The sequence below is a fragment of the Chinchilla lanigera genome, unplaced genomic scaffold (assembly GCF_000276665.1).
Source record: "Chinchilla lanigera isolate Chin_1 unplaced genomic scaffold, ChiLan1.0 scaffold00049, whole genome shotgun sequence".
In the NCBI taxonomy this organism is placed as follows: Eukaryota; Metazoa; Chordata; class Mammalia; order Rodentia; family Chinchillidae; genus Chinchilla; species Chinchilla lanigera.
Window position 1 is genome coordinate 2,059,890 of NW_004955450.1, and position 17,195 is coordinate 2,077,084.

The 17,195-nt window shown below is 39.5% G+C and overlaps 1 protein-coding gene across 8 annotated transcripts in view; it reads right to left on the bottom strand.

Annotated features, from left to right (window-relative positions):
- The window catches only part of Peak1 (pseudopodium-enriched atypical kinase 1), a 284,201-nt gene that overhangs the window by 59,067 nt on the left and 207,939 nt on the right, over nt 1-17,195 (bottom strand). For all 8 annotated transcript variants that reach the window (XM_005393487.2, XM_005393484.2, XM_013518882.1 and 5 more), the window contains one exon: nt 5,739-8,989. In XM_005393487.2, coding sequence (XP_005393544.1) covers nt 5,739-8,875 — 3,137 coding nt within the window. In that variant the 5' untranslated portion in view covers nt 8,876-8,989. The remainder of the gene's footprint in view (nt 1-5,738; nt 8,990-17,195) is intronic.

Here is a 17,195-nt window from a genome sequence, read left to right on the forward strand (position 1 = left end):
AGATATCAAATCTTTGCTCGACTCCAACGTTTGTTTGCATTTTCCTCACTATGCAATACTATTTCCCTTGTCACAGACACCAAAGAGTTGCAGAGATGGGAGCTGGGTAGGTTGGTATCACTTTGAAAATGACAGCTGAATAAAGAAACATAAACTCGAGGCTTTTACAGGTAAATGGTCACAACTACAGATCATACTCATAAGTGAAATAAACCAGACCTCCATGTGTAAGCAACGTATTGTCTCACTAGTGTAAGAACCTGAAAGAGTGAATAAAAATTAGGAGGTATAATAGACATTGTGCAATGAAAGGAAAATGCTCAAAAGTAAAAAGCAACTAGGGTGAGGGAAAACAGGAAAGAAAGAAGGGGAAATTATGTATGTATGTATATCCAGGATAGCTAACATGGTTGTACTACTGACTTCTATCATTTTACTGAAAGGAGCAGTTAATGATTACTTATTTGATCAATCTTGCATGTCTCTATTTGTTTTCCTGAGAAACCACTTTGAAGATATCAATATGTAATACAACAACCCTTGTTAATTTCCTACCACTTCGTCTGTAACTGTGTATTGTTTGTATTGTTCTTATGCTATTTTGTAAATGAGTGTCTATTTGTTAATATGTTTTCCTTCTTTTATTTTTAAAATAAATTAAAAGAAAATGATAGCTGATAAATTCCCAGCTGGTCACAGACCAGAGTAATCATAAGATTAATTTCTCTTCACCCAAAGTAGCTAGATGGAAATGATGCCTGTGGATATATTTTTGAACCAAAATCTGACCCAAGGTAGTCTACCTTTCAGTCTACTTAATACTCCTGCCAGAAAATTAAAAAGAAAATCAAACATTAATTAAAACAAAACAAAACAAAATAACATGGTACTTTCCTGCTTAAAAATGTTTCCACCACAACTCTACAGCCTGTCCCAGCAATTTGTAAACTTTTTAATCTCAGAATATAAAGCTCCTAGAAAGTGACAGCCAGAAGAAATCTTGTTTGTTCATGTTATATCTTTTGGCATTTATAATAGAATTAAAACTGAGAAAATTTAAAAATAGTTAATTCATTAAAATCCTTTTTAATATTTTTAAATCTTTTTAAATAGCTGGCTTAGTAGAGATGATAGCCAAATTCTCATATTGCTTCTGCATTTAATCTGCTGTGATTTGTTGCTTTGATTAAAAAACATTCCACAAAAATCTGTTCTTATCCAGAATTATAGGTGGGAAAGGAAGGAACAATCTAATAGCCTTTTAGATAACTGGATATTCTCCTTTAGTATTATACCAGAGCTTAACAAGTGTTAGTTTCTTAAAGGTTAGTTGCAATGTAGAATCTGAAACCATATGAATGACTTTTTGTACTCAGTTACATTGAAATGCACTGGTCTATACTGTAGTTTGAATGGATCTTTTACTAGCGCATAATTTTGTATTATTATGCAGGTGGTCATTTGGAAATTACTGATTTTCTGAGTTATGCAGATCCTCCAAGTGTTTCATTATATGATATTAAAAAACATGTTGCTACTTCCACCACCAATCTCATCTGGAAAGTGTCGTAAGTATTAGGAAGCTGTCAAGGTCAGCATCAGGCAAAAGTTTTCAAAAGTTCTTACTTTTGTTTGAAAGCTTGAGTTTTATCATTGACAACAAATATGATCAAGCTGTTTTCCTTGGAAGTAATACGTGCACTGTGTTCACTGTTAAGAAAATACCTGGCAAACACTTGTCTGAATAACTGTCACTGGTCTGCCTGCCATTCCTTTAAAGTAGTCCATGAAAGAGAGGGCTAGGTGAGCTTCCTAATTCACACTATCTCACAAGTGATTTTTCTTTAGTACATGCATCATACCTTGGTGTGCAGCCAAAGTCCTCCCGTTTCATCATGTAGAATTAAAAAAAAAGAGCAGTAACTCTAGGGTTGACATTCAATAAAATTTACTACCTCAAAAAGGGTATCCTTAAGAGAACTGATATTTTTCCTTTAAACTCCTATACAACATGGTGCCATGGCTTTGGCTTATGTAAGGTGCAAGTAATTAGGCCCCACAATTATTTCTGCACCATCAGTACAAAGGTCAACACAGTAAAGACAAATGTGTTTGTATTTTGGCTAGTCAGATTCCCATCACTGTGACAAAGTACCTGGCATAGTCAGCTTATAAGGAAGTAAGGTTTATTTGGCTCATAGTTTCAAAAGCATCAGTCTCTGGCTGCTTGCACCACTGCCTCCGGGCCTATGGTGAGGCTGCATGTCATGGCAGGCATGCACACAGAGGAAGCAAAGAGAGAAGAAAGGTCTGGGGCCAGTGACCTCACTTTCTCCCACCAGACCCCACTTCCAAGAGGCTCTGCCCCTCCCAGGAGCACTCTAGGCTGGTGAGCAAGCCTTTAGCGTTGGGCGTTTGGGTGACACTTGACACTTAAACTGTAGCAGCATTAAATTTGCATGGTTACTGTTTGACCTCACAGAGACCATACTTGAACTACTGTGCTTTTTGTTTTTAGCTTTTTAAATGTAAAATAATAACTGTATATATATGGGGCACAAAGTGATATTGAATTCATATATTAACAAATGTATTCACTGCAGAAAGAGAAAGAAAAATAACATAACCATCACCTCATCTGCTTATCATTCTTCTGTGATGATCTTCTATTCCTTCAGTAGTCTAGAAATACAAAATGCATCAACCATGGCCACCATGCTGTGCAGTGGACACAGTATAACTTTGTATCCTCTGACATCTCACTTTGCACAGCCCCCAGCACCCCAGCCTCTGATAATCACTGTCTACTCTATGAGCTCAACTGATTTAGAACAACACGGCTGTTCATTATCCTTTTCCAGCTACATCTTGCTTCTGTCTGCTCTGTTTCCATCTTCATCTCTGTGCCTTTAGCATTTATCACATTGAGGGCAGAAGGGCTACTACATCTCAAGGCACCCAATATGTGTCAGACTCAATGTGTGTGCTATGCCCATTGCATGCTTTCTCATTAAATCATCTAGTTAATTCTATGTGACTGGCATCATTTAGCCCAGTACACTGAAGGACCAGACAGATAGTCGAAGCTAAAGTTGAACCCAAGTCCATTATTTCAGCAGTGTCCTTGCCCCTATTGTTCCAGGACCTAATGGCATATACTAAATCCAAAAGAGTCAAATAAATGACTCTAAGTGCATAATGAAAGGCTCTATAAAGTCTCTTATGTCTCAGAGTCTGGGGTCTGGCCTTCAGTATTTCTTCATTCTTTATTCCTTATAGACAGTTTAGGTTTGGAAATTTCATATATAATATATGAAATTATAATTATAATTATAATATATGAAATTTCATATATATAATTTCTTCAAGCAGTGTGTTCCTAGCCGTGTGATGGTAATTTAATGATCACACTGCCATCAAGCCAGAAACACAAATGTTGACATTTGATTGTAGTGTTTTTCCTCTCAAGTTGCTTCAAGTAAATACCAATGGCATATCCAAGTAAATGAGGTAATTATTTAAAAAGCAAATTGTGTATTTTTTCAATATGCATATTCATGTTTTAAACTTTTCATAATGTTAAAAACAATACAAGAATAATTCTTTTTCTACTTAGTCTGGGTCATTATGAAGGGAGAAAATATAAATGTACCTCTAGGAACAGCTTTATCTTGGCTTTTCATAAATACTACAGCATGGATCTTTAGAATGATGGTGAGACAAGTGGTTTGAAAATGTAGCCCCAAGGACCAGGAGTCTCACCTGGAACCTGTTGGGAAGTTATCTAGAGAAACCAACACATCTTGGAAGAGATGACTGGCTCATGTATAATGAAATCTGTGAAATGTAAGCTGAATAGTTGGTAGTCTGCCATGCTCAGGGCCTGGGATGCCCCAGAGCCCACATATAGTGGCATGCAGTTAAAGGAGAGTCACATTTCACAAAAGAAAGGCCAAATCACTGCTGGGCTCTGCCTTCCAGGGTGAGACTAAATTCACCACAGCCATACTCAATTAGGAGTAAAGCCATTTATCAATCTGCAGGAACTGTCTGTCACCCCTCTTAGGTAAGTCCCAACTATGTGTGCAGTTTAAATTGCCTCTTTTCTAAATTAAAACAGGAGCTGGAAATACATGCATTTATTACTATAAGAGGATATCATCCTATCACTGAACATGTTAAAATGGAAAACACTCAACTATCATGACAAGACTATTCTTTCCAGAAATATGTTACCATTATTCTAGTTGCTTTATTACATGGATTTAAGGAAAACAGGAACTTGTCAACATTTTGACATATTTGGAGGTATGTAAAAAGGTTATTTTAGTAAGGAGTATATGTAAAACTTCCTGAAATTTTGCTAGGCAAGTGAAGGCATTAAAAGTTAACCTCACTTTTATTTATACTTTTCTGAAGAAAAACTGCTAAGAATCTACCCCATCAATTAGGGGTTGCTGGCTTTGCTAGAGAGAAAGCAGCCCAGGTAGAGAATGTTTACTATAAGCGAGGAGGGAGAAGGACTCAGAATCAGAAGAATGAAACATTCAGGGTATATTGTAGTTTAAAAATAAAATAAGTAGGAAGTATAAGGAAATCATCCTAAGTGTTACAAATGAGATAAATGTTCTTTGTTTTTAATGGAAGTTAATTAATTTTGCTTATAATACAAATGAGAAAGAAAAACAGGCTTCTTAAACTAAGTGTTGATGTGAATGACACACATAAATTAAAATATTTTTAATTTACTTTTGAATTTGTTTTTCTTCTGCAGTACTAGGGCTCAAATCCAGGGCCTCATGCATGCCAGGTAACTACTTTACCATTGTGCTACATCCCCAGCCCTTTGTTTGATCTTGTATTCATTAATAATGAAACGTTTTAGGAAGAAAACATTTTAGAGTAAAATATATCAGGGTATCAATTCCAGTTCTGACATACTAGCTCTGCAATTCTGGTCAATTCTTAACTGTCCTGATTTTCAGTTTCTTTTTCTAAAAACTAGTTAATTTATAGGGCTTCAGAAGGATTTGAGAGAAGTATCTGGAATGTGCCATGCACAGAGTAGGTGACCAATAAAAAGTTATTTGGGTATTAAAGAAAACTAATGCCTGAGACTCATGTGGATACATAATCTGCCTAGGCAAATGAGGGCTATACCATTCAGTCTCGCTCTCAAGAACCGACTTCTTTTTCTCCTACATACTAAGTGTCTTTAAACTACTTGTCCCCACTCCCCACAACACTTAAAGAGAGAACAGAAAGAGATAGCTATAAAAAACCAAATAGTCCCTTAAAGTAATACACATGGAGATAACACCTTGGTAAAAGCCAAAAAAGAACTGCTCGAAAGAGTTTCACTTCATTTACAGTGAGGGGAAAAGCATTCATTAGATTCTGTTTATTCTTCACACCATCACAGCATTTCAGGACAACGTATTATTTATTGCTATTACAGTGCTATGGATTTGCTTTTCTATGTTAAAGCCCTCTGCATTCACTGGAATGCAGCAGGCTGCTTTAGCTACAGAGCCAGGGCCATAAACCTTGTTCAATGCAATAAGATCACTTTAATAATATTCCAATCTTAGAATACAGTTATAAAGACGGATGATGGGCACAGAGTGCTACTTATATAAACAGAAATGGTTCTTGTGCAATCTTAAAAGATACTAAAAAACTTACACATGAAAATGTGTTTAAAGATTCCTCATATTCTGTCAGTCTGTTTTACATACCTGGGAACTTTTTCAGGAATCTGTGATGGAGAAGAATGACTATTTTTCTTCTTCTCTGAGTCCTGCAGCGACACACCCTCTGTTCTATCCTTCTCTGTGCCTGCAGTCTGCTCAGCCCCGACCTTGCTTTGTTCCACGCTGAGCTGGCCTTGGGCAGGGTCACACCTGTACATGAAGACAATGGATGGCTTCTCACTAGACTCTCCTTTTGCCTCTGTAAACCAATGATGGCGCTGAACGGGAGGAGGAGGAAGCATGTGGATGACCGTGCCATCCAGGCCCACCAGTTTTCCTTTCTCTCGCTCTTTCTCTTTGTCATCCTCCTCATCTGTTTTCCGGCGGCGGAAGAAACTTTTAAATGATATCCAGCGTTTAGGCTTTGCCTCTGCTGCCCGCCTGCTGCCTTCGGAGTGCAAAACAGATTCAGCTTCTGTGGATCTGGTGGGGCTAGTTGGCTTGGTCCAGTTGGTGAAATGCCTCTGCAGAAGGTTACTTGCATGGTAAGGGGAGGAAGTGGACCGTGGTGGGGGGAAGGGAGGCGGTGGCTCACTTTGGGGGCTGGTCACTAATTTGGATGTAGGAGAGGCGACAGGCTTTGCAAATAGGTCTTTCTGAACTTTGGTGCTGGGACTTTCTGTGGTCTGTGGTGCTTCGGCCTCAACTCCAGGCTGAGATGTAAAGAGAGACTTGGGCCGGACTGCTGTGCTCTTAGGTATGTTCTTGACAGCATTCGCATCGGGAGGGATGGCATAAAGCTCTTCCACACTGCAAGCCTTAGGGCCAGACTGGGGTGTTTCTGGAGGAGACTGGGGGGGCTGGATAGAAGCTACAATCTGTGAGAGCACGGTGCTTGCCTTCTCCCTGGTGCTGCCAGTGCTGCCTGGCATTTGAGACTCCTGTGTGCCTTCTGTTTTGGACACAGGCTCTTGAGTGGTTCTCTGGATTTTGGCTGGGGAGCTGTGGCTGGAACTATAGTTTCTCTGTGGCGAAGCCTGACCTCTGTTGAGACAGCTGTTAAACTCCTGAACCTTCTGAGCCACTGAGCCCTTTTTGCGCTCTGCACTGTTTGAAAACCCTTTAGCCTGGGGACTTTCAGTGGGTTTGCTAGTGGTGTTATCAGACGCTTGGCTTTCAGTCTCTATTTCTTCGTAAGTATGGCTTATTACACTTGTGGTTTTTTCCTTCACCGAGAGTTCTCCACTGGTTCCCAGAAAACTTCTGTAGATGGCTAGATTGTCATAGGCATTTGGATTAATAACAATGGGAACTTTAATAGCATTTTTGGAACTCCGGGCATAAGTTGGCTCATCATGAATGATAATTGGAAAAGGTGGCATACCAGCATTGTTGTAACTGTTAAATTTTATTTCAGACAAATTGGGCGACTTAACAGGGATAGTTTTGGAGGATATGTTTGTAGCTGTGGGTGAAGTTGGTGCTGATTTGTGACAGTTTTTCCTTGGAGGGACATTTAGTCCACTTCCGCCAGTAATTAATTCCACTTTAGGAATCTTTTGTCGTGGACTGGTGCTGGAAGTCCACACTTCCTGGTATCGGATTGCACTGGATTTTTGGAAATGGGCGCTTATTTGTCCTGGTGTCAATGCAGGTGACGTTACTGGAGAGTTTGGAGTGGAGGATGAGCTTTTGGTCTTAGGGCTGCTGACAGCACTCTCAAGGTGCTCACTGGCCATGGCTGCTGACACATCCACAACAGTATATGGCTTGCACAATGGCTGTTCCAGATTTACAACTCGGTAGGGCTTCGCTTGCTCTTCTACAGGGACGAGGTTTATGGTGACTGCTTGCCCAGCAATATCTGTAGAGGCTTTGCTTTCTTGCTTCTCAGTTTGTACAGCAATCTTGCCATCCTTCTCTTCTAATCGAAGAGCAAGGACTGCTTTGTGTGTCTCTGGTACTTTTACAGAGCTTTTGGAGGCCTGTGGCAAGTCCTTTTCCTGATTACTACCAGAGAGACTTTCATAATTTTCCTTTATGTCCTCAGACTCTCCAGGGTTACCAGGAGACACCCCTGCATTACAAATTTTCTGGGATAAACTACTAGCTGTCTCAGAACGTGATTCTTCTGTTAAAGAAGAATCAGGTGATGTGGAGTCCGAGGACACCATGCTCTGAACGCTTCCTTGTCCACAGGAGACTGCAGAATTTTCATTGTATCCATTCAGAATCTCATCATAGCTGTCATCATAGTCCACGGCACAAATTCTCTGCAGTGACTTATTTCGTAGGGGGATGGTATTCCATTTTTTGTCCACAAAGAATCGCACAGGAGACAAAGTGTTTGCCCTGAAGTTAGCAAAGCGAGGCTGCCCTCTCATGCGGATCTCCATGGCCAGCAGCTCCTCATCACTCTCATCCCAGCTCTCATGCTCCCCCTCCATGTTGCTGAAAAGAACGTCTTCCTCACTTTCCTCACCACTAGAGAACTCTGGGTAGCAGAAGCGGCCTCCTTCATTGCTGATGACTTCCGTGCTCCCACTCAGAATGACATGCTTGCCCTGAGAGTCCTTTATCCCACCCATCATACAGCTTGGTGGGAGCTTTCTTTCCAGTGAGCGTTTGTAGCAATCATTTATTCTTCCTAAGAAGGTTTCTCTGGAGTTTGTTTCATTTCCTCCTATCTGAGGGGTGGTATCCAGGCCTGCTATCTCCTTTAACACTTCAGTTAGTCCATTATTATTATTTGATACCTTCTTTGCGCTATCATTATTGTCATAAGGCTTAGGAACATGGCTAAATCCTTCAATATCATTTTCATTATTATTGTTAAGTGGTTTCTGACTCAAAGCAGCTCTGTTTCGGTTCCACCCCATGATGACAGGTTTGTTCTCACAGTGTTCTTGGATGCTAAGCTCACCACATACACTTTGCCCATCTGCCACCATCATAGTGGGCTTCACAGCTATGGTAGGTTTTTTGGCCACAGGAGGCCGGAAATTTCCGGTGTTCCTGATGCGGTGGTTGTTACTGTGATTGGCATTCGTTTTCACATTGCCATGGGTGGTGGATGCCTTCTCGGAGTCTGGGGGGAGCTGATGTAAGCTTTTAGGCTTAAAGCAATTCTTGCATTCACCCGGTTTCCAAACGTGTTCAGTAAAGGTGTTACAAGCAGACATTTTTAAAAATAGAACTTCACAGACAATGCTTTTCTTTCAGTGCATGGCAAAACCTTTATGTTACGTCTTCACCTCCTCTATGTGGTTATAGCAGCTCTTCTATGAATGATCAACCTATGGGAGAAAAAGAAGAAAAACACTGAATGGGAAAGGCACTCTGAGGTTTACCATCGTGAGTGACTTAAAAGTTCTGGCTTCTAATCTTACTTAAATGAAAAGATTGGAAAATAAACTGATTTGGAGTCTTTAGAATTTCCCTTTAGCCACTGCATGGAAAGTTAGCCTTTTAACTCTAATTTTTATATTATATGTTATATTCAGCACTGAGGACTGAGCCCAAGAGTACTCTTGCACTAAGCTATACCCATTGCTCTTTTTATTTATTTTTTATTCTGAGACAGGGCCTTGCTAAATTGCCCAGGCTTGCCTCCCGAGTAGCTGGGATTACAGGACTGTGACACCATGTCCCAAACCCTTGGAAATATACAGAATCTTTGCCATGACCTTCATCTCCTGGAAATGCCTTCCCTGCCCCTACATTCTAGGGATCAAACCCAGGGTCTCACTCATGGTAGGCAAATATTCTACCACTGAACTATCCCTACCCTGCCTGGAAATGTCTTTCATACCATTCTGTTTTCAACCAGTCTCTAACACTTCTTAGTCGTCTATGGTTCTTCTTCCACCCACTGTTAGAGTTTTAGACACTTCATAAACTCTTAAATTCAATGAATTCAAAATGAATCCTTCTCTTGCTATCCATTTCTCAACTCCAAGAGACTGATCTCTAAGCAGTCACATTGGAAGCAACCATCTTATTCTTTATCTTATATTTCAGTTAAGCAAAACCCTATCTCAAAAAAACAAAACAAAACAAAAGCCTTTAAGCCAGGCATGGTGGCACATGCCTGTAATCTCAGCACTTGGAAGGCTGAGGCAGGAGGATCACCGTGAGTTCAAGGCCAGCCTGGGCTACAAAGTGAGTTCAAGGCCAGCCTGAACTACATAGCGAAAGCCTGTCTAAAATATATATATATATATATATAAATTTCAGTTAATATCATTACTACCCACCTAGATAGCTAAGCTTCATCTACTTCTAACTCCAAAGTTTACTGCCAATTTTATAACATTACATTTCACTGGAACCCATTTTTGTCATTAACAGAAACTGTTAGTAGTTCAGATACTATCTCTTGCCTGGATTACTGCTAGGCTCCTAGCTGATCTCTGTGTTGTAATCTCACCCCACTCTAATCCATCCTTGATTCCCTTTGCTACTTAAAGTGTGGTTCTCAGTCAGGTAAGCAATACCAGCCTTTTCTGGGAACTTGTCAGAAATGCAGCTACCTTAGATCCAACCCCAGATCTACTAAATCAGAATTTGCATTTTAATCTCAGGTGACTCCATGGTCCTGCAATACTATCAGATTTAACTTTCTAAAAATACTAATACAATCATCTTATTAACAAGCTTAACTATTCTGTGGCTAAATTTTACCAAAGGTATTGGCTCTAAATGTCAGTGTGCCCAATGAGGACTGGCGCTAACTAAGAATCTCCTGGGGAACCATCATAGCCCTACCTAGTAAATCTCAGGGGGCAGAAATCCAAGAACCTGAATTTCTAACAAGTTCCCGGGGTGATTCTAAAGACAGTGAGGTGAATATCTGAATTTAAAAATGGGATGAAAGCCTTTAAGCCTTTTATGAGATGGTCCTTGCCTCCCCTTCCAGCCTCATATCTTGAAACCAACCAGTCTTATATGTTCTAAATCCCAGAGGGCTGCTCATTGCTCGTTAGATTACTGAAGCCCCTTAGCCATGGCTCCACAAACAAGCATCTTAGTTTTAATGGTCTGTTTTACCATTAGTTTTTGGCCTCCTTTAAGGCCTGAGCTGTGTCTTACTCATCTCTGTGAGCCTAGCATAATGAATAAACCTTGGTTTATTAAATGTACTGGTTTTAAGGTTTGTTTAAAACAATGAATCCTATGGCTCTCTCTCTCATCCTAAGCTTATAGCTGCAGACCTTTCCACAGAACACCAGTACAGTCCTATGTGTCTGCTTTGAATATTGTAATAAATTGGCAGTAGGCTTGTAAAAACTATTTTAATAGCTGGAAAGTTTAACTTCATCCATGTATAATGACAGTGACAGAATCCTTACTCTGGTCAGAAACCCAGACTGTTTTGCCAAGTTTCAGTATGTTTCTAAGGAATGAAAATATTTTCTTTAGCTAATATACATACAGTGAAGTCCCTCATAACCAATAGTTCTAAAGCATTTTGCTTTAGTGGAAGACTTATAGATTTAGGGACCAAAGAAATATAAAGGCGCCAGTGACTCAGTAAAGTTAAAACACATTCCTCGATTGTGTTTGGAAATATTTGTCTACCCTTTAAGATAGTCTAATAGTTATACCCTTTAGTAGACAAACCATTTCTTCCTTGTCTGGGACTGGAACAGTGTGAGTGAGGGGAAGAGTGGCACAAAATTCAGCTGAAAAAGAGAAAAGGGGCCCGATTCCAGACAGCCTTCAGATTATAGACTTCAGAGCAGTAAGAAGCCATATATGGGTTCTGAATAGGGGAAACAACAGGATACAATCTACATTTTTAAACAGACCTTTCTAGCCAGAAAACGTGAAATAGGTATAAATCTAACAAAATATGTGCAAAAGCCAAGATCAATATGGGCAAAAATACAAAACACTGATATAAGAATCAGAGAAAACCTAAATAAATGCAGAGATTTACCAAGTTCTTTTGATACTAAGATAGCAATCCCCACCCCCAACAATGTTCTCTAGCTTCAACATAATTATAATCACCATCAGAGCTGGATTTTTGTATAAGCTGATTTTGAAATTTATATAGAAAGGTAGAGAAACAATTTTTAAAAAGAACAAGTTGGAAAACTGACACTATCTGATTTTAAGATTTAGTATAAAACTACAGTAATCCTGACAGTGTGGTTTTGGTGAAAGGACAGAAACGTAGATGGGGGAGAGAGAGGGGTGAGTGGTAGGGTGAGCAAATTATAGCTCCCAGGCCAAATCTAGCCCTGGTTTTTGTATCCTAACCTGAGATTACTTTTGATGATTTTAAACATTAAAACAAATCAAAAGAAGAATATTTTATGGTAAGTAAAAATGATATGAAATTGCAATAGTTACTCCCCTTTGTTTACATATTGTCTATGGCTGCTTTTGTGCTACAATGGAGAGTTAAGGAGGTATGATAGAGATTGCTTTGCAGTGGTTTTTGGCACTCTACAAAGCACAGTTTCCACAGGTACATGTATCACCTGTGTGAAAAGACATTTTTCAAAGCTAAACTATATATGATTCCATTACAGACATGCATTAATAGATGAACATTTATAATCCTTCTTGTTTTGTTTTGTTTTGTTTTTTGAGACAGGCTCTCACTATGTAGTTCAGCCTGGCCTTGAACTCACTATGTAGCCCAGACTGGCCTCAACTTTAAGGTAATCCTCCTGCCTCAGCCTCTCATATGCTAGCATTACAGGTGTGTGCCACCACGCCTGGGTATAATCAAATTTTTTTTCAAAGTGTTTGGGATTTACATTTGAAAAAATTAGGTTAGAGTCTTTTTATATCATGCACAAAATTTTAAGAAATAGTGTAAAAGTTATAGAATAAAATAAATAAATTTCTATATATTCTTGAGGGTGGAAAAAATACCTTTTTCTTGGTTCTTTTTGGCTATAATCCATTTTGATGGGAAGAAACACTAATTTTGAATCTAATTAAGTAAAATGTTATTCATCTCCCAAAAAAGAAATTCCACTCTCCTTCCTGTTACAAAAATTGTACCTCAATTATGTTTTGAATTTCACCAAGAAAAATTGTAGAAATTTATCCTCTCTTGTTATACAAGTACCTAAATAATAACTTTCACTTTGCCTTTTGACTGCAAAATCTAAAATATTTGCTCTGATCCTTTACAGAAAATGTTTGCTGGGGCTGGGGATTTAGCTCAGCGGCAAAGCGCCTGCCTGGCAAGCGCAAGGTCGTGAGTTCGGTTCCCGGTACTGGAGAAAAACAAACAAACAAACAAACAAAAAATGTTTGCTGCTGTCCTCTGATGGAGCAGAGCAGGATAGAGTCTGGAAACATCCACACAAACACAGTCAACTAATTCTGGACAAACGTGAAAAAGATAGTCTTTTTCAGCAGTAAAACTGGATAGTTATAGGTAACAAAATGAACCTCTACCTTGATCTGTACCTCCCACCATACATGAATTAACTAAAACCACACCATACATGAACTAACTAAAAAATATGCTTATACAACTTAGAAGAAAAATGAAGGACCTTTGTGATCTCAGGTTGGACAGAGTCTGCAGATACAGAACCAAACATAGGAAAGAATAAACTCATAGTTTGAACGTCGCCAAAATGGAAATGTTTGCCCTGCCAAAGATACTAGCAACAGACGAGGAGATTTTTTTTTTTGTTTTTTTTTTTTTTTTGCAAAGTACATTTATCTAAGGACTTTGTATCTAGACTAAGAATTTTTCAAACTCAGAAAAGGAAGTAATTCCAATAAAAAAACAGGTAAAATATTTGAGCAGATGTTTTACCAAAGACATATAAACAGTATACAAAAATGTGAGAGATTCTAAATATCATTAGTTATATAGAAATGCAAATTGAAGCTACGTGGAGCTACCACTACACATTTATTGGAACGATTAAAGCAAAACCAAAACAAAAATCTGGCTGGTGCTCCCAGGGATATGGAGCAGTTCTTACAATGTGTATCGCTGGTGGGAATTCAAACAGTTCAGGCGCTCTGGAAAAGAGTTTGGCAGTTTCTCATAAAGTTAAATATAAACTTGCATCCTAGCAATCCCAATCCTAGGTATTTACTCAAGATAAAGGAAAATTTCTTTTTACACTAAAAACTTTTTACAGTACACAAAGGTTTACAGACAAAAACTGGAGACAATGCAAATGTTGTGTGGTTATACTGCATGTGTCTGTCATAACTCATAGAAGTACACTCTAAAGAAGGTGAACTTCACTACTGTATATGTAAGCAAAGCTTGAGAAAAGCTGATTTGCAAAAGAGAGCTTTGGAAGCTACATAGAAAATGAACTTCAGAGATGGGACAGGAGGCAAACAGACTGTTTACAGGCCTGACAGGGCAAATTAGGGTCTGATGAAGATTCGCATTAGGATGTATCTTCAAGGAAGGCAGAGAAAGATAGATTTAATTTTTAGTTTTTAAAAAATTTTATTTTAGTTTGTGAGACAGGGTCTCACTCCGTAATTCAGACTGAGATGAATTTACTATGAACTCACTATGTAGCCCAGGCTGCCCTTGAACTTGCAGTGATCCTCCTGCCTCAGCCTCCCAACTGCTAGGATTACAGGAGTTGCTACCATGCCCTGTGAGAAAGGTAGATTTAAGAATGACTGGAATTGGAGAGAGTACAGGTGTTGAGGCTTTCAGTTTATGTGTTCCGATGATGTATGGAGCCATTTACTGAGACAGACAACACTGAAGGAGGAAAAGATCCTAAATTCATACTTTGTAAGCCAGCAAAAAACAGAGTAGGCAGTTGAATTCAAGAATTTGGGACACAGAAGAGAATTTCATTGGTTCTCACCTGTTTGGGAATTACAATCAGGGAAACATGTAGGCCAAACAGAAAACAGAGCATGAGATGGGCAGGGCGTTAGTGGGTAAATCCAGGAGAAGAGAACTCCCCTGCAAGAATAATAAAGTAACAGCTATGGTATGATGAGACAGAAAGAAGAGGAAGAAATATTATCTAAGAGGGAAGGGGACAATTTCTTAACCTAAGAGTTTGTTAATCAAGTTAAACTCATCCTTGATAAGGAATTAAGTTCCTTCTTTACAAGTAATATTTCTTTTTCCAAGACTGATAAATATGAAAAATAACACCCCAATTTGAGTGTAAGTTAATTCAGTCCAAAGGTGGCTGCTGAGTTGATCAGCAGCTATCATATTATCAACAGCATTGCCAAACAAGATTCCACAGGAACACAGCCCGAGCCAGTGCTGAGCGGGGAAACTCACCTTGGCTCTGACACCTCTACCAGTTCCATGCACATTTGTATTCATGCTGCCGCCCCAGGAGGTGAACCAAGCAAACACCTTCAGCAAGCACCAGATGGAGCTGCTGTCTAAGCCACAAACCTGAACTCTGAGGGCTTCATTTCAACACTAATTAGGTATGGAGACATGTGAGGACACTGTCAAAACTATTCTAACTTCTAACAGGCTCTTCAAGAGAGAAGCTGTACCAGATGCAGATCTGTCTAAAGAGCAAGCTCTGGGCTTTACAGCCTATGTGAAATGACTCCAGGGTAATCAATAACTTGCAGCTTTCCCTGCTCAATTCTGACACTCCCCAAACGGGAAACTCGAGTCACTAGAGTTGTGCTTGAGAAATAAGACACGTGTCTCCTGAGGCACTTACACAGGAAGTCTAACAGCCCCTGCCAGTCCTCCTCCTTATTTTCCAGAACAGGTGTGATACAGAGCACCCAAATGGAATGTCCGCTAAGAAAGCTCATCTGCTCCTTATAATTTCCAAGCAGATCCCCCAGATGAAAAGGTCTATAGGAGAGTATAATAGCTGAAGCTGCCCTACTAGCAAGCGAGGATGTCATGATCTAAAGTCCTATTTCATATTTGACAGTTTCCAGGACCAGGCCCTCCAGGCTTTGGATAAAGCTATTCAAGAGTAACCTATTTCCCTTCAAGTTGTGACAGCCTTTTAAAAACCCGTTACTGTTTTTACTCTGTTGCTGTACAGTGATAATTAGTTCGCTACTTGTCCAACAGTTTCAAGTAGATTTGATACAAAACAACCAAATTCAAACCTGATCCCAATCTTGAAACTGGTCAGCTGAAGAAGCTGGAGTTCCTCAAACTAAATACAATTCTCTTTCCTGAACAGGGTGTGTGGAAGTCGTCTGTTAAACCCCACACAGACAGCAATCCCTAAAGACACCCAAGGAGAATCTGTTCACCAGAAAGGAGGACAGAGCTCCTCCAACTCTACAACTCCTGAAGGCCATTATCTCTCTCCACAAAATCTGCCGTGTCCTTGCAGGCAGAGTCAGGAATCCTCACTGCTGCCCTTGGGCTTTTAGGGACACTCACTGAGGAACTATCTTCCATATGTCATGCACACAGTAGTCCGTCTCCAGGATGTGAGTGTAAAATTTACAAGCCAAGGTTCTCTCACTGGGTTTTTGTAATGGAACGTGTAGGTCACTTGTATAAAAAAGCAAAGGAAAATGTGACAAATATGCCCACGTCATTGTTCCCAACCTTTCCTCTTCCACAGTGAAAAACGCTGACCTGACACCTCGACCAGTTGCCAAAGCCTTCGGTACATGACTAAAAGGGCGGGGAGAGGAAGCGAAAGCAAAGCTGCAGGAAGAGGTTTTGCAGAAGATAACATACAAATTTAATTTGGTACACAAATGGAAATTCCATGAGTAGGAAAGAATCTTCTTGAGTTCAGACAAAAAAAAAAAAAAAAATTCCTTGCTATCACTAAACAGGCAAGATTTTAAGACATGAGGTCCTTGTCTAAATAAGAAACCAAAGTAAAACTTGTTTAACTATGAAAATCTAATAAAAGCTCTCTTAAAAGGCGAAGCCCTTTTGTTCTAACCACATAAGTTTTCTGTCATAATTTACTGTTCCTGTCACATGGTAGTCATCTCAGGGGAGGAATTGTGCAACAGTAAGTGTGCCATGGCACAGCAGCACCCCTCGGTTCCCAGCTTGCTTTTTAAGTTTAAATTCTTTGATGAAGCAGTTAATACTCTTCCTAGTTATTACTATATGTTCCAAAACGTTTTCTGAGCCCATCTCAGCCTCCTGCTTAGAAAGGTATCCACAGGAGAAGAGGTTAAATGTTATCTAACAGCATAAGAGTCCACAGTCTCTCAAGTGTATTGTGTTCATAATGCGTTTCTTCAGTTTGGAATGTGGCTCCTCTAATTCTGTTCCAGGTGGCAAAACTCTGTTTGTCCTTCATGATCCAGTTCAAGCTTTAGCTCTGTCATGAAGATCTCCTGACTCCCTAAATTCTTTATTGTAATACCACATTGTATTTGTAATCATGTAAGTTCCGATAAGGCAGGGCTATATCATTTTCATCTCTTTATCTCTTGGACTGCTTGGAACACAGTGCATACTAAATAAGTGCTTGCTGACTACAAAGTACCAGGCATTCTTTGAAGAAATTTACACAGGAAAACTGTTCACTTTCACGGAAACTCTGTGATGTACATACT